Genomic DNA, 17,229 nt, shown 5'->3' on the forward strand with positions numbered 1-17,229 from the left:
ACGAACCCGCGTCCCCTGCATCGGCAGGCGGACTCTCAACCACTGCGCCACCAGGGAAGCCCTGAAGCCTCTGCTCTTAACCACTGCCCTGCTTGGCTGTTAACACGTTCAGGCAGCACCTGATGAGACTTCGAATCCTTCCACTCAAATGTTTATTAAGCACCTGCTATGTGCCAGGCATTGTGCTAGGCACAGAGAAATGGCATGTGCCCCCGAGTTGCTTACAGCAACCTGAAGAAGATAAACCAGTAAACTAATTTCAGTGCCCTGTGGCAAGTACTGTCCAGAGTCACTGAAGGATTTAAAACAGGGAAGTGATATGGTCAGATCTGGGTTTTAGGAAGACGATGCTGGCAACCAAATGGAAGCAGGATTGGAGAAGGGCCAGGAGCTGAGTTCTTCTGTTTGACTAATTTGATGAGCAGTGATGGAGTCCTGAATTAATGAAGTGGGAAGATGCATATGATCATCACTGAGGAGGTAGAATCAGTAAGACTTAGAGATCAGGGCAAGAGGATTAAAGGTTGCCTTGATATTTCTGAATTACAGTGAATAGAGAGCAGTGGTGCCATTCACCAAGACAGAGAATATGCTGGGCAGAAGAGCAGGTTTTTGAGGAGGATGACTTGGGTATTGACTGGCTTGACTTTAAGCTGCCTGAAGGTACCGAAATGGAGATGTCCAGCCAGCAGCTGGATGTACCAGACTGGAGTTTAGCAGAGTAAAAGAGATCTGGGGCTGGAAACTAAGGCTTAGAGACAAGATTGTAGCAGTGGGATGGAAGCCTTGGATTGGAATGAAGCCTTTATATATAAAGGTATAAAGAGGAACAGAAGGTCAAAATCAGAGTCTCCGGAAGTACCCATCCTTATAAGCTGCTGGAGGAAGAGAGGTCTGAGAGAGGGCTATTGGTTAAGAGGACAACTAAGGAGACTCCCCTGGAGGGAGGAGATAGCATTAACAGCACGGAGAGCCAGTAAGCTGAGAGCAAAGAAAAGGGTCTATTTTGTAGCGATTTGGTGCCCTTCATCTCAGCAATGTCTGTGGTGGTGGTGGGGAGGGCGGCAGAAGCTCAGCTGAGGTGGGCTGGAGAATAAATTGGAGGTGAGGAAGGAGAGGAGTGGGTGTGGACTGCTCTTTCTTGGCTCTGAAGAAAAGCAGGTGAAGGTTGCTGTAGGAGTGAGAAGTCTTAGGATGCCAAAGGACAAAGCCAGTAGAACATAAGGTGGCTCACGAGGGGGCAGGTGAAGTAAGCTACAGGGGATCCTGAAAGAGTAGGGGGAAGGGATGCCAAGCTTAGCCTTGGCCAGCAATAGGGATCCCATGTCTTCTTCTGGGACAGAAAGGAAAAAGGAACGGGTAGGGCAGATGGAGATGGTTTGGGATGACGGTGGAATAAAGTGATTAGCACCTGGTGACCTCGATTGCTCATTAAATCAGAGGCAGAGTGGTCTGCTGAGTATGAGGGGGAAGTCAGGGGACAGGAGCTTGGGAAGAATAAAGACAGTTTGCAGCAGCCACTGAGAAGACGAGAGAGCGAGCCAACCGAGAACACAAGGAAGGGCCTCTGAGCAACGGCAGAGTTCCTGATTGAGGTCAGAACCTGAATTTGCAGGAGCACTGCAAGCTGCAAGCTGCAAGCTGCTTGTCGCAGCTTTTTTCTAGCATCACTCGGCAGCCCAAACAGAGAAGTGGAGAGTTTAAATGCTTGCAGCTGCATAGGCCGCAATGGGAGGACAGTGTGTGGTCCCGGAGGTGAGTGGCTGAACTGAGATGGAGATGAGATTGTTGGAGTCCGTGGAGTCAAGGACCTGAGAGGCTGACCTGTTGAGTAAGCGCTGGAAGCCCCCAGGTGGCTGGCCATAGGATTACATATCTATATATCTATATATCTGTACCTATATCTATAGATAGATAGATTTCTTTTTGGTTGCACTGCACAGCACGTGGGATCTTAGTTCCCTGACTAGGGATCGAACCCGTGCCCCCTACGGTGGAAGCGTGGAATCCTAACCACAGGACCTCCAGGGAACTCCCCAGCAGCAGGATTAGAAACAGGAGGATGGGGAGCCTGAGCTAGATCCTTAGGGACCTGAGGTAGATAGATGCAGCAAACAAGGAGTTGAAGATGCAATAAACATATGGCGTGAGCCTCAAAGAGTTGGGTCAGCGATTTCTAAGAGGGCGGCTGAGGCATCATGGAGAAGCATGCAGAATTGTGAGGCCTCCCAGGCAGCGGTCATGCCCTCCGCCAGGGCTATATCACTCTCGTTTTCAGACCTGATTTTTGTCAGAGTACCTCTTTTCATGCACCTATCAAGGACAGTTAAATAAATGATTAAGCCAGGAACAAGAGTACTAATGAAAGACAGGTATTTCTTTCAGCCTTAGTAGTCATTGATTTTGGTTGATGTCATTCACTTTTCATTCACTTGTTCAAGAAATATTTATTGAGTACAAACCATGTGCCAGGTACAGGTAGGCTAGCGAAGTCTGCACGAACTTCCCTTGTAGTGGGGTGATGAGTGACATGAGGAAAAGTAAGGGGATAAGGCAGATAGGTGTACATAAGATTTTAGATGGGGGCTTCCATGGTGGCGCAGTGGTTGAGAGTCCGCCTGCCGATGTAGGGGACACGGGTGTGTGCCCCGTCCGGGAAGAGCCCACATGCCGCGGAGCAGCTGGGCCCGTGAGCCATGGCCGCTGAGCATGCGCGTCCGGAGCCTGTGCTCCGCAACGGGAGAGGCCACAACAGTGAGAGGGCGCAGTGGTTGAGAGTCCGCCTGCCGATGTAGGGGACACGGGTGTGTGCCCCGTCCGGGAAGAGCCCACATGCCGCGGAGCAGCTGGGCCCGTGAGCCATGGCCGCTGAGCCTGCGCGTCCGGAGCCTCCGCAATGGGAGAGGCCGCAACAATGAGAGGCCCGCATACTGCAAAAAAAAAAAAAAAAAAAAAAAAAGATTTTAGATGGGCTGTTTAGAGAAGACCTCGCTGAGGAAGTGACATTTATTTGAGCAGACCTGAAAGAAGTGAAGGAGCAAGTCATGTAAATGTCTAGGGGAAGAACATACCAGAGAAAGAGGTAGGTGTAAAGGCAGGAGGAATGTTTGGTGTATTTAGGGAGCAGCAAGGAGGCCGGCATGGCTGGAACAGGGGAAGCCAAGGGGAAGGGGGTAGGAGTTGGGGTTAGTGAGCAGGGGGAGATACAGGCAGATGATATAGAGCCTTGTAGGCCATCGTAAGGAGTTGGGCTTAATGTCTGCACAAAATGGGGAAGCAATGCAGGGTTTTGAGCAGACTGGTGTGAACTGACTCAGGATTTAAAGGACTCCCCCTGACTGCCGTGAAGGGAGGAGAGTGGGAACAGAAAACCAAAGAGGAGGCTCTTGCTGTAATCTAGGCAAGAGAGGATAGGAGTTGAAGCAGTGGATGTGCTAAGTGGCCTCATTTGAGACTAACTTTACATACACATGGACGATCTTTGGTATGGTTGATGCTGAACAAATGTTTAAGCCAAGACCGACATCTTTAGCTTTTCAACTCTCACCCAAGCTCCTGTATACACTAGCCCACCAAAGAGAGCTCAGGAAGTACATGCACCCTCAGAAGTTGGGGACCCAAGGATGGTCAGGGTTGGAGATTTGCTGCAGACTCTGGGCAGACAGTCAGGGTTGCACTATCTCTTTCGGGCAGTGACTAAATGGGTAAGTAACATCTAGTGGCACTGCTAGGGGAGGGGTCCTGGTGAGTCCCTTCCACCCCAGCCCCTGGCCTGTGGGAACTGCTGCACAGGTTTTTGCTCCACTCTCCTCTCTGCCCTCCCACCGCTTAACTGTGCTGACTTGCTGGTTTTGTTTGTTTCTTTCTTTAATATGTAAGGCTTCTAGCCTTATTTAGGGATACCATCAACTCTGTGCTTTCTTTGAAAGAGTGTATATAATGCCTAGGATTTTTAGAGAGATGGGGGTGGAGGGAAGAGGCAGAGAGAGAAGGTATTTTTAAGAATTTGCTATGGAAAGACAAGTACATCTTAATCTTCCTCCAGGCTCAACTGAATTCCACTCTGAAGTGTTTAAGAGCAAAGCTTTGGAATCAAACAGACCCAAGACAGTACATGGAAAGTTGTTGCACAGTGGTGGATTCAGAGTCAGAGCCACTCCTTTCCCAGACCTGGGCACTGAGGATTGGGCCCTGTGTCTGTGACCCTGACTCCCCTGTCCCAATACAGCACCAGGAACCTAAATTGTCTGGCATCCCTAGACCAGAGGCAGCTTCCCCAAGGGGCAGGTTCTTCACTCCCTTCTACCTTGTGGAATACTGCTCAGTTGCTTCTTGGAAAGATTCCATGAGACGGATCCAAGCCATAACCAAAGGAGGAAGAAGGCAGACTGCCCCTGCCCTGGGAGCTGGGGAGGGAGACATAGCCCACACCCAGGACCAACAGGGAGGCAGAGGCAGATAATCCAGCCTGACAGCTGGAGACCTAAGGCTGGGGCTTGGACGCCTGGCTGACCTGGCAGAGTGGGTAGGTCTGGGAAGCTTTCCTGAAGGGTGGGAGGGTGGATCTGGGGTCAAATCAAAGGGGTCCCGGGCTGGGGAAAGGGCAGAGTGTTCTGTTGCCTTTCTGCTAGGTTAGAACCCACCCCCATGCCCACTCTCCACTCAAAGGCAGGAACTGCCTCCTCCCAGCTTTGGAATCAATTCCCTGGGGCTCCTAGGAACCTAGCACCCGTGGGTCAGGGAGCTCATCAGAGGAGACTTGGCCCAACGAGACCACACTGCCCCCAAGCAGGGAGAAAAGGCACACACTGTGTGTCCTTGACTCAGGATGGCTCCCTCTCTAGGCGAGTTACTGCAAGCTCAGTGGGAAGACTAACAAAACTCCAGATCATCTGGAAACCTGGAAATGTGTGGCTGACAGTCCTAGAGCGCTGGGATTTAGGAGGCGTGAGACCGTGGGGAGAGGTTGGCAGCTGTGAAATCCAGGAGCTTCTGGCTCCTTTGATCCCCCAGGGACGTGTCCCTGAAGATCCCAAGTGCCAAAGCTCCCGCTTGGATGTCTTTCCCAGGTTGGTGGAGAAGACCCGGGCGGGGGGTGGGGGGGCCTTTGTCACAACAGTATGTGTCCTCAGCCTGGCGAGCTGAAATTCACAGGCACTAGCCCAGTGCCCTTTGGGAATCCGGGCAGGCTGGGGGTCCCTGGTGGATGGGATGGGGTAAGGGGTACTGGGTTGGGGGAGGCAGGGAGACTGTACAGTCTCTCTTTGACAGCTAACATTTTCCAGAGCTGGAGCCTACAGGGGAAAGGAAATCAGAGCTTCCCACCTCACACATCTTTTTCCCATTTTGTTCATCCTGCCCAGGGAAAGCCATTAGGGCTAGGTCAGTCTGGGGCCTCCCCCACCCTCCCATGTGGGAGGGCAGGGTCACCGGAAGGACAAGGCCCTCGCCTGGCAAAGGGGCCAGACTCTGAACTCTTGTATCCCTTCTTAATTCCCTGCCTGCTCAAGATGGGAGGATGGGGGCAGGGACCAGGAATCTGGGCTCCTGGGGTCCTCCCTTACTCTGCTCTAATCCCCCTGCACCTCTGATTCTGTCTCCAGGGAGTCTGGCCCACTGGCCTGGGCCTGGTCTGCAGCAAGAAGGGCCCTGGTGTTGGGGAAGCTGGCCCTTATTACCCGACTCTTGGAGCTTCAGCCTCCTTCCTGGAGCCATTAGCATAGCTGGTTTCCATAGGCCCGTAGGAGCCAGGCTGGGGGCCAAGCTACTAGGTCGTTTTTTGTTTTTTGTTTTTTTAATTTATTTTTGGCTGTGTTGGGCCGGCTTTCTCTAGTTGCGACAAGCGGGGGCTACTCTTTGTCGCGGTGCACAGGCTTCTCATTGCGGTGGCTTCTCTTGTTGCGGAGCACAGGCTCTAGGTGCGCGGGCTCAGTAGTTGTGGTGCACAGGCTTAGTTGCTCCGTGGCATGTGGGATCTTCCCAGACCAGGGCTCGAACCCGTGTCCCCTGCATTGGCAGGCGGATTCTTAACCACTGTGCCACCAGGGAAGTCCCAAGCTACTAGGTCTTACCTGGAGACAGTAGCTGCATTTGGGGGCTAGAGAGAGGAGGGGAATGGGAGAGCTAAGGAGCTTTGAAGAGGCGTTCTCCCCAAGCTGGCCGATGTTCCTGAGTCTGACCCATCATCCCCCTTACCCTGTCCCACCACCCCCAGGGACAGTGGGTCCAACACCCTCTTTCTGTCTCCATCCAGAACCTCAAAGCCCAGACCTGGGGCCCCCTCAGTTTCTTCTCTGGGACCTCGCCCTTCTCTCCTCCCTCCTGCTTTTTTCCTCTTCAATCCCAGAGTCTGATTATCTGGCCCAGTGCCCACCTTCTGCAGTTCAGGCCAGAGGAGGAATATAGCACCCATCCAATCTGCAGCCTTGCCAATTTCTTTCTTCCTCCAGAAACTCCAGATCATCTCAATGGAGAGAGATTTGCCATCTTCAGAGAGTGGGAGAGGAGGCATCTGGGAGATGGCTCGGGCTCCCCAGAACCAGTCTTGGGCTAGACTGCAGGCTGTTCATCTTTTCCAAGGTTAGCCACTGTCCCCAGGTGCCATGCAAACCCAGGTGTCCAGCCTGCCAAACCTGTCATAGCTACAGCCTTCATCCTCCTGTCTTGGGCTGCCAGGGGTTAAGGAGCCAGTGCAGGGCAGGGAGTGGAAATGGCAGAGGGGTCTGGCCCTAGTCACTGCATCATAAAAGCTAAAAGGAGTTTAACTGCAGGTCTCAGGTGCTGACTGACTTCTTCATCCAGCAGTGCTGCCCTGGGGGGATTCCTTCAGGAGGCGGGGAGGGGCCACAGCTGGCCAGAGTCAGGTCCAGGCCCATCCAGCTTCAGATGTCGGCAACTGCCACCAACAGTCCCGGCCACACTGAATCCCCACCTCAGCCTGGAGGTTCTCTGAGAAGCATGGAGGCGCCAGAGGAAGGGGAGTCGAATTTGGTGTCTTTCACTGCAGTAGGAGAGAAAACTGAGCAGGGGCCTACGTGGAGAAAGGGATGACCTCCCATGCCAGACTGGCAAGAAGCAAAGTCTAGGTGGTGGAGCCACGGTAGAGGGACAGAGGAACAAAGAGCCCAGGGTCAAGGAATAGAATCAGTGCAGTGGTGGCCAGGCCTTGTGCAGGGGGTCTCCAGCCTCTTCAGTGACTGCCCACACCTCTGCGCCTGCCCCCTGAAAAGGCGAGCAGAGCCAGGGGCCTCTCTCAGGCGAAAGAGATTCAATCCGGGCACGTCTTCAGGCACTGCATCCCCACCTCCTCCTTCTCCCCTCCCTTGCTCAGCCTGCCCGGCGGCTCAGTGTGCCCGGCCCAGCCCTGAGGAAAGCGTTGGCGTAAGGAGCTGGGAACCAGGTAGCAGAGCCAAAAACAACAGAGGAGCCGCCTGGCTGCCTGGGTGCGGTGCAGATCCTCCCCTGGTCTAACTGTAATCCCTCCTATCACAGTCAGTCCCTTCCTCACACCCTGTGGGTCTGACCCTACTGGGCCATACTTACCTCCCTCTTTGCAGGGCCCCGGGGCTGGCCCCAGAGGCCACTTGTCAGCCCCTACCTTTGGGTCCAGCTGCCCCTTCCCCTGGTCACTGGGATTCTCTGCTCACGCCTTCCTTAGTTCTCAGGGTCTCTCCCGTGTGCCCAGATGTTCCTGGGAAATGAGTTGCCTCCTTTCTAGATCTCTGTCTCCCAGCTTGCACTTTAGCTTGCTGGAAGCTCTTTTTTGGTCTAACTGCCATCCATCCTGTTGCAATGGCAATTTCATTTGGGGAGAATCAGAGCCGGCCTTACCAGATTTGAAAAGGGCTAGTCCCTAAACCCAGGGAGACACACGAATGGAACATCCCCTTCGGTACCGAGGATCAGAGCAGACTAGGAGGCAGGATGCTTAAGTCTACGCTTGGTGCTGAGTGGAATCCTGAGGGCTCAGGGAGGCCAGGAGGGAGACACAGCTGTCCTGCCCCAGCCACTCCCAACTCCTCTCTTCTACTTTCCGACTTCCCCACCCTCTATAGAAGTCCTGCTTTATTTGCTGCCCCTACCCCGAGTGGCAGAGACCCAGGTGTCCAGCCCCACCTGGGTTTAATTTCTACATGACTCCCAGCCAACAAACTCTGTGATCCAGCAGATGCAATAACACTGGTCAGGGTGAGGCCCTTCTACAAGTGCTGGCTTTGGCCAGAGAATCTCCTTGGTCCCGGTTGGGGGTGAGGGTGAGGGGTTCATGACACTCCCACTCTTCCCATCACTCCTCCCCGACTCAGCTTCAAGGGAATGTTGGAGAGGAGTAGGGGAGCCTCCTCTTCCCAAGCCCCCAGACCCCTCAATCATACACGCATCTACATCTCCTCACACCCACACTCTTGCAACCATTCAGAGCCCACCCTTCTCCATTCCTTCTGCAAAACCAGCCACTTTCCTCATAGCCACACTGCAACGGGAACAAAGCCCCAGAGTGTTTTTTTTCCTAACTCTCTCAAGCGGGTTGGTTTCCTCCCCACCCCACCCCCATCCTGCCTCTTCTCCCCCAGCTTTTCTCACCAATTAGGCACCCTCCCCCACCTGAGTCTCCAAATTCCTAGGGGGAACCCCAAGAGGAGTACGACCAAGGCTCCTAGAAAGGGGAACGCGTTGCCCCAGGAGATCTGCAGCAGATTTGGTCATAATTAAAAGGCCAGCGACACTAGGAAATTCCTTCTCCTTATGGATCCCAGCGGGAAATTAAAGCCAGTTGTGACTGAATGAATGATGCTGGCTAAACTCCTCCCCATCGCCTGGTTCCAGGGCCCTAGCCCCTGCCCCTTGCCCCTAGGCTCCCCCAACCTCCTCTGTTAGCCCCCTTTCCCGGTACCCCCAGCCCTCTCATCCCAGTCCCCCAACCCCCTTCCCCTGAATCTCCCCTAAGCACGCCTTACACATGAGCCTCCATGCTTCTGTGGGGTAACAGGGCTGCTGGAGGCTGAGACATCCAGCCTAGCTGCCTGGCACCATGCTCTGGACCCTCGGCCCACCTCCCTCAGCCAGGGTTGGGGTGCGGGGGCTGAAGCTCAGGCCCAGAGCTGCCAAACCACAAGCACATCTGGAAAAAATTCCCCTCCCAGCCCGACTTTCCTTTGTCTTACTTCTGTCTTCTTGGAAATTCTGGCTGCCTGGCCAGTGGGGGGAGTGAGGAAGTGAAGGGAGGGGAGTGGGCCCAGGCCTCCTTCCTCCACCCCAGGGAGCGCCCACCTCCAGCCTCTCCAGTTTCCTCAGCCAGACCACATCCCTCCTCTGTGCTCCTGCAGGTCTAGGCTCCCTCATTCTGGTGACCATCTTTTGAGCGAGGTTTCTACATCCTTAGTCACAAGGCTTGTGGGGGAGAGGGCCAACATTGGCCCTTCTCTTTTGCAGCACGAGGGATGAATATTGAGGAGGAGACTGGACTATTCTCGCTGGGGTCTCAAGAGGGCTGGAGTGTCGGGCTTCCCTGGTGGCGCAGTGGTTGAGAGTCCGCCTGCCGATGCAGTGGACACGGGTTCGTGCCCCGGTCCGGGAAGATCCCACATGCCTCGGAGCGGCTAGGCCAGTGAGCCATGGCCGCTGAGCCTGCGCGTCCGGGGCCTGTGCTCCGCAACGGGAGAGGCCACAACAGTGAGAGGCCCGCGTACCACAAAAAAAAAAGAAAAGAAAAGAAAAAAAAGAGGGCTGGAGTGGAGATGGACATGGGACCTGGGTGGAAGAGGTGGGGGGCAGTGAGGGGGAAGGAGAGGCAGCAGGAGTCTGCTTTCCGCCATGTTCCCTCCCCCAGCCTCTCCTCATCCCTTTGGCTGGGAGCCTGATTTCACTGTCAGAACTTAATCCCCCTCCCTTTACCTACAGCATTGCTGGAGCCGGGTGGATGGGGGAGGAGCACAGGCAGTGCCTTAACCCCAGGCCCTAAGCACCCCCCAGGGACCACCCCCTTCCCTCCACCACCTCTGCTTTTGTCTGTCCATCCTCCGAGAGCCCTTCGACCCTCTGCCCCCTCACTTCCAGAAGACCAGGCCACCCGCACCCCCAAATAAACTCTCCCACACCAAACCTGGAACCCTAAAACCAGGCTGGAGCATCCAGCTCCCTTCTTCAGAATTGACATTTTATTGGTTATTGCAGTGTGGGACCCTGTCAAGAAGTCCTTTCTACAGTCTAATCTCCATCCCTCCTGCTCCAGAGTCACCCTAGTTGCATTATTTTTTTCCTACACACCCGTAATTCAGAGATTTTCCTCTTTACAGCACAGAGGCTCAACGACCTCCAGTGTGTCTTTGGTAAATCCTCCAGCCCCTCTCCCTTGGCTCTCGTCCTCCGGGCTCCTCCCCAACTAAGGCCCCTACCTCCCTAGACCGTTCCAGGGCTCTAAGGGAAAGGGTTTAGAATCTCGGAGAGTCTGTCCTCTGCTCCACCCATGGCCACGCTGGCAGGGAGGGGCCAGGGCAGGAACACAGGGCTGGGACCAGATGTGGGGATTTTCTTCCCCGCCTCGGAAGAAGCTGGGAGGACAGCTCCGGCAGGGTGGCGGGGGTGGGGTGCTGTACGGGCATCGGGGCCACGTGCACGGATTCGCCGAGGGCAGCTGGGCCGCAGTGTCCCTCAGCGCTTGACAGGCCCCCGGGTTCCGCCCGCTGTGGGTACCGCATCCTCTGCGGTCGGCGGTCTCGGGTATCCCGGCCTGTCTCCGAGGTTCCCTGCCTGACTTCCATTTCTGTTTCTCTGTCTCCCGGCCCTCTCTCCCGGGGTCTCGCTCACTCCCACTTGGGTCTCCGCGGGGAGCCGTTCCCTACCCCCCTCGTTTGATCTCCCACTTCAAAGCCGCTCGCGGAGGGGCGGCCTCTCCTTCCGCCCGTTTTACGGCTCAGAATGGTGACACCTGAGACCCCGCTCCGCCCCTTCCCCGAGGCACCCAGACTCCCCCCAACCTAGGTGGCAGCGTGGCGCGCCTAGGGCTCCGCGCCTCAGTCCCCGCCTCCCCTCCCTGCCGCCTACTGCGATTCCCTCGGGGGTCTGGGGAGCTGAGTGACGGAGAAAGCGCCGTAATAAAGAGCTCGTGTCAAGTGATTGGCTGTGACCTCTGCCCTCCCCAGCCTGGCGCTCCAGGCTCCTGTTTAACCCTTCGATGCCCGCCCAACACTTTAAGAAGAATGAGTCTCCCTGCGCCAACTTCCAGCGTCCGCAGGCGCTACTGGAGCCCGATACCGGCTGGGGAGTCGAGGGTGGTGGGTAGCGGGTGAAGCCCCCTCCCAGCCTCTTCGAGTTGTTCCGGCAGGGGGAGCCGTTGACTCACTTAGGTGCCTGGCCCCTGAACCCCAGGGCTCCCCAGCCGGTCTCTTGAGTTCGGAGCGGTCACACTGGATCCGGCTCAAGCTGCAGTGGAGCCGGAGCTCGGCCGCCCATTCTCTTCCCCAGCTCTGGCTTGCAAGCAGGGGTTCACCCGCCGGTGGTGTCGCCGGGTGTCCGGCGCCAAGGAGTCGAGCGCACCGTGTCAGGTTGGGCAGGGATGGGGAACAGGAGAGGTGCGACCCTGTGCCTCGGACTGCAGGACATGAGAGCCCAGCATCCGTGCCCCGGGCCTAGCGCCCTCTCCTCTCGGTTGAGAGCCCAGTCCGAGGGCTGGCCCTCCGTCCGCCTCCTCATCCACCCACTGGCGCGGGAGCCAGCAATCTCGGGCCCTCTCAGCGAATTCTGGACCCGCCCACTGGGCTAGATCCAGAGGACAGGGAGGGAGTGGGGGTGGGGTGGTAAAGCAGGGCCGGGGCTCAAGGCCCCCCAGGTGGGATGGAGGGGGGGCGGAGCGGGAGGCGGGGCCACCTCATTCTTGGGCAAGGGCGGGTCCACGAAGGGTATAAAAGCTGCCCGCGCGAGAGCCCAGGCCGGCTTTAGGGTTGTCCTTAGACGAGTCCTGGTTCCTGAGTCTCACCATCCGGCGAAGGCGGCGGAGACATCTTTCGACTAAAGGACTCAGCGTCCAGTGCTCCAGCCGAAGGATCTAAGGGGACCGCCACTAGCACCGCCACCATGCCCAACTTCTCTGGCAACTGGAAGATCATCCGATCGGAGAACTTCGAGGATTTGCTCAAAGTTCTGGGTAAGGAGATTTATGAGCGCCCGGAAGAGGAGAGGGGGCTCCGAGGCCTCGGAGGTGGGTACGAGAAAGAAAGGGAAGTTGGAATCAGGGCGTGGGAAGCTGGGCGCCTGCATTCCCAAGAATAGGGGTCAGACGGCCTGAGTCCCGGGGCGCTGAGCCCGAACACCTAAATCCTTCTTCCTCTGGCGGGGCGCCCACAGACGCCAACTCCTGCGGCGACTCAGCCTCTGAATCAGGTAGAAACCAGAAGCATGAGGTCGGTATTCCCTGGGGTGAGGCAGTGGGGTTCTCCGCAGTTCGGAAGCTGCAAACCCTGCATCCAGGCTGGGAGCCTGGGTCCCTACCCAGCCGAGCCTCCCACCCCCACCCCAGGCATTCCTGCCTCCTTCCCCTTGCCCCCCGCAGGTAACCCAATCCCCGGGCAGATTCCATATCTCTCTGCGCAGGGCTCCACCCACCAGGTGATCCGTCACCGCAGGGCCCCCAGATCCCCCTTTATTCCCCTTTCAGAACTTTTCCACTCTGCTCCCCCCACCCTCCATCTGTGAGACAAATATTTTCCTACAGCGAGCAGCTCCAGAATCCTAAACTCGCTCTGGATAATTATCACTTTCTTAGATTTCAACAAATGGCTTCGTGTGAAACCCCAGCCATCCCCTCCCTTTCAGAAAATCCGAATTCTCTTCTCCCTGCCTCCCTGGAGACGGGCTGCAGCCCAGCTAGGTCTGTTGGTTAAAGGTGGAGGAAGTTGAATCTACCCAGACTGCCCTTCCCAACTCCTGTGTGCCCTCTGGTGTCTGGGGAGGCGGGAGAAAGCCTGGGCCGGCTGGGGAGAGGGCTCTGCAAAGAGATGGCGGTTAGTCAAGGACCCAGCCACTGGGAAGCCACCTGGAAACCCTGGAGCCATCAATTTCTGAACTGAACAGAGAGACCCCAGCTGGAATGAGCTAAGGGTTGTGTGGGGCAGGGGGCTGTAGAAATGAGTCAGGAACTAGGAAGGGTCTGGAATGCAGTGAGGAAAGCAGGGATTTCCATCCTTCCTTACCGTTAGCTCTTCTTGCAGTCTGACCACAGTATTTCTTGTAATCATGTCAGCCTTTCTTGCCCTACCCTTGTTGCAGGGGGCCTGGGTTTGATCCCTGGTCGGAGAACTAGATCCCGCATGCATGCCACCAAGATCCTACCAAAGGATAAAAATTTTCCCTTCAGAAAGCCTAGATGCCATTTCCTCCCCCAACTTCTCTGGATTCTGGCCCCTCTCCCCAGTGGAGGAGGCAGTGGCCTGGCACACCCCCAGGCCCCAGCTGGAGGATAAGATCCCAAACCCAACCCTGTTGTCTGTCTGTCTTCAGTCTGTTTGTCCTCCCTGCGGGGTCTCTCAGAGCCACGTGCCCTCCTCAGGGCTTGCTGGGGGGCAGATTGAAAACAGACCCGTTAGACAAACACAGTCCTGAATCAGCCAACGTTGGCTGAGCCTGGCCCCAGCACCACAGGTACCAGAAGCTGGCTGCCGGGGTGTCTCCTCTGGACCTAGCCTTGCTTCCGCAGGAACCTCAGTCCCTTCTCACCCCTCTTTGTCCTATGCAAGAGTCTCTCTCCTGGGGAGGGATGCTCAGGTATTTGGGGGATACCCGTCCCATCCAGTATGATGGTCATGACACATAGCTAGCAGCTCCTGTTCCTATAACGGGAAAGATGGATAACAGTATGGACTTCCCGGGAAGCACTAGAGAGTGAAGTAGTCTTTTTGTCCAAGGAGGTGGATTGGGTATGTCTCTTTTACCAAGTCAATTGGTCCTGGGAACCTCAGTCATTTCTCCCTGGACCCAAGAGATCGGCAGCCAAGAAGTGGGCTCCTGGGGCTCCTAAGGGACAGGGCTTCCTCCCACTCCCTTCTGTCTGGAATAGAGTGGGTCTGCTCTGGTGCCAAGCGGAAAGGGGATTTGTTTCTCTAGGGACCCAGGTCTGGAGGAGGGCCAGGGGGTCTGGACCGCATCGGGAGATAGGGAATCCCACTTGCCTGGCCCAGCCCAGCTTGGCCCCTCATCCCACCCATTGCTTCCCTGAAGCGTTCTGCTCCAGTTCAGGGCAGGAGGCCAGGCCAGGTGAAGTGGTGTAGAGCTTGGACCTGGGCCCTGACTAGAGGTGCCTCCCTGCTTGCTTGACTTCCTGTCAGAGGGCTGCTCTCTCCGGCTCCTCCACTCCTTTTAAATAACTAGGGAATAGAGAGAAGGGGTCCAATCTAGGAAAAGATAGGGGGACAGGCACAGGGGCTCTGAATCCACAGAAGCTGAATGAGAAGACCTGACCGCTGAAGTGGGGTGGGTGTTCCTGGAGTCGGGACCCCATCAGGGGAGGGGAGGGGAGTGTCCCTGTCTGTTCCAGGAGGGCAGGTGGGCAGGAGTCCGATGCAGGGAATTTTGTCTGAGCCCCAACTCTGGCTTTTTCTTTGCCTTCCTTTTATCAGTGAAAATAACAACAACAATAAGAGTAGCTATTGTTTCCTGAAAACATAAAGATGTGCCTGGCACTGTGTGTGCTAGGGCCTAAACACACATCATCCCATGTGATAGGCTCTTGAAGAAGTTACTGTCTCCATTTTACAGTTGTGGAATCTAAGCCTCAGAGAGGTTAAGCCATTTGCCCAGGGTCACCCAGCCTGCAAGGGAGGGTGAGCCAGGTGGAAATCATGGCCTAATGGATCTTATTTCACAGCCTGTGGTGTCCCCAGGCTGCTGACCATTCTATAGGGGGAAACAGCTGTCCCACCTCTTCCCCTGCTGAGAATCCCTGCTCCTTCCCATCCTGGGGAGGGACAGAGGCTCAGCAAATAAAGGCCACAAGACAGGGGAGGTGAGTGGGCAGAGAGGGAAGTGGCCCCTACTCCAGGACGTGAGTAGTGAGGCCTGGCTGGGGAAGGCCTGCCCTGCACTTGGGCGGGGGTGCAGACGCAGTGACTCTGATGAGCCCACCCCAGCAGATCGTCTCCAGCAGGGTGGACAAAGGACCAAAAGTGAGGTGAATTGAGCCAAGGTGAGCTGTGGCAGGATGAGAGGAATAGGGGGAAGCTGCCCCCAAGAACCAAGTGAAGAGCTGAGACTTGGGGATCCCGATCCAAGGCTGCTGACTCATCCAGGTGGGGCCGTAGCTAGAAGCAGAACTCCCAAGGGCAGGGCACTGCCTCTCTGTCCCTCCTCCCTGAACCCACCAGCCATCAGGGCTGTACCACCTGCCCTCCCTTCAAGGTACTTTCTTGGACGCCCAGGCAGCTTGCCCCTCTTCCCAGCCGCTCAGTTCAGCCTGCTCCTGCTGTCCCTGGGGAGAGTGTGAGACAGGTGCCTGGAGCACCCATAAAAGTCGAGCCTCTCCTCTCCCTCCAGGGGTGAACGTGATGCTGAGGAAGATCGCCGTGGCTGCAGCATCCAAGCCAGCGGTGGAGATCAAACAGGAGGGAGACACTTTCTACATCAAAACCTCTACCACCGTGCGTACCACAGAGATCAACTTCAATATCGGAGAAGAGTTTGAGGAGCAGACTGTGGACGGGCGACCCTGTAAGGTGCGTGCCGGGACGGGGTCCCTCAGGGTCATGGCATCTATTGCCCTGCCTCTCAACATGACATTTTCCAGTCTTTTCCTAGAGTCTTTCCTCCATTTCCAATGGAGAAAGTCCCTAGATGGTGGTGGTGGGTAGAAAGGGGGTGCATCCCCTATACCTCTCACATCATTGTCCCTGCTGTGGGCCCACCTCACTTGACCACCCTCTCATGCAGAGCCTGGTAAAATGGGAGAGTGAGAACAAAATGGTCTGCGAGCAGAGGCTTTTGAAGGGAGAGGGTCCCAAGACCTCCTGGACCAGAGAACTGACCAATGACGGAGAGCTGATCCTGGTAAGGCCTGCCTCCTCTCAGCTCAGAGCAAGCCCAGTGCTACCTTCAGAGATTTTCCGGGACATTCCAGGGTGCAGGAGATTTAAGAACAACTGTGGCTGGTCTCCCCATCTCCTATGAGGCTGCTGGGGCAGGACTAAGCTGTCCCTGTCCCATACAGTGTCCTTGAGCAAACGTAAAAGGGGTGTCCCTTCCGTGTGGAGCAAAGGACATGCGCTGAGAGGTCCCAACACTTCTCCGTGGGGATCTTCCTGGCTTGGGGAGAAAGACTTAGGATGGACCCCTGGGGCTGTATTGTCCTCCATCCCATGATGCCCAGGCATTTTGTGACCAGCTCTTACCTGTCAGTCCTGAGCCAAGAAGTCGGTTTGGACCTGGAGGTCAAGCAGAGTACCTCCACTCAACCCTCCTGCTCCCAAGCACAGGACCCAGGGGCCTCCCAGGCTAACAATGACTTCTCCCCTTTCAGACCATGACGGCGGACGACATCGTGTGCACCAGGGTCTATGTCCGAGAGTGAGTGGCTGTGGCCCACGAGCCACCAGAGCCCTCCACCAGCCCATGCTCCCTGCTTCACTGCCCCATGGGCTGCCCCTCCCCCATTCCTTCCTTCTAGGCTAGCTCTCCCCTCACCCCAGTCACTTCTGGGGGTGCTAGGATGCCTCCTGCAGGGGCTCTGCTTTTTTTGGCCCCTCCTCTCCTCCCATACACCAACAAAGTGGGATGGATGGCAGGACCCCAGATCACCCATTCCAGAATCACTCCCCCCATCCCAAGTCAGCAGTCCCAGCCCCAAGCCAGCCCAGAGCACCGTCTCTCTCTTTTTCTGCAAGGGGACCCGAGGGCCCGACTGGGAAGACTGGCCCTCTGTCTTCCACTCTTTGTCCCTGTAGCCCATACAGTGTAGAATATTTATTGGTTAATTTTATTAAAATGTTTTAGAAAATAAAACCTGTCTCTGGCTCGTTGGGAAGGGGTTGGGTAAGTCACCTGAGTTCAACTTTGCCTCTGAATTGCAGTGTGAGAGAGTCGATGTTTCAGCAGCACCGGTGTGACTTACACACCTGGGCGGGAGCCACCTTCCCTTCACCTTTCTCATCACCACCCCCTCATTTGCTGCTGATTCCATGAGCATCACCTTCACTTCCCCTCCTCCAGCCTCCTTTGTCTCCTGCTCTGGCTTCCAAGGCCACCAGGGCC

The 17,229-nt window shown here is 56.0% G+C and overlaps 1 protein-coding gene across 1 annotated transcript; it reads left to right on the plus strand.

Annotated features, from left to right (window-relative positions):
* Positions 1-11,907: 11,907 nt before the first annotated feature.
* Positions 11,908-16,979, plus strand: CRABP2 (cellular retinoic acid binding protein 2). Its single transcript, XM_007110346.4, has 4 exons — positions 11,908-12,139; positions 15,520-15,698; positions 15,913-16,029; positions 16,499-16,979. The coding sequence occupies exons 1-4, from the start codon at positions 12,070-12,072 to the stop codon at positions 16,547-16,549; spliced, it is 417 nt and encodes a 138-aa protein (XP_007110408.1). The 5' UTR covers positions 11,908-12,069; the 3' UTR covers positions 16,550-16,979.
* The last annotated feature ends 250 nt before the right edge of the window (positions 16,980-17,229 follow it).

Source organism: Physeter macrocephalus, unplaced genomic scaffold (genome assembly GCF_002837175.3).
Source record: "Physeter macrocephalus isolate SW-GA unplaced genomic scaffold, ASM283717v5 random_64, whole genome shotgun sequence".
Classification (NCBI taxonomy): Eukaryota; Metazoa; Chordata; class Mammalia; order Artiodactyla; family Physeteridae; genus Physeter; species Physeter macrocephalus.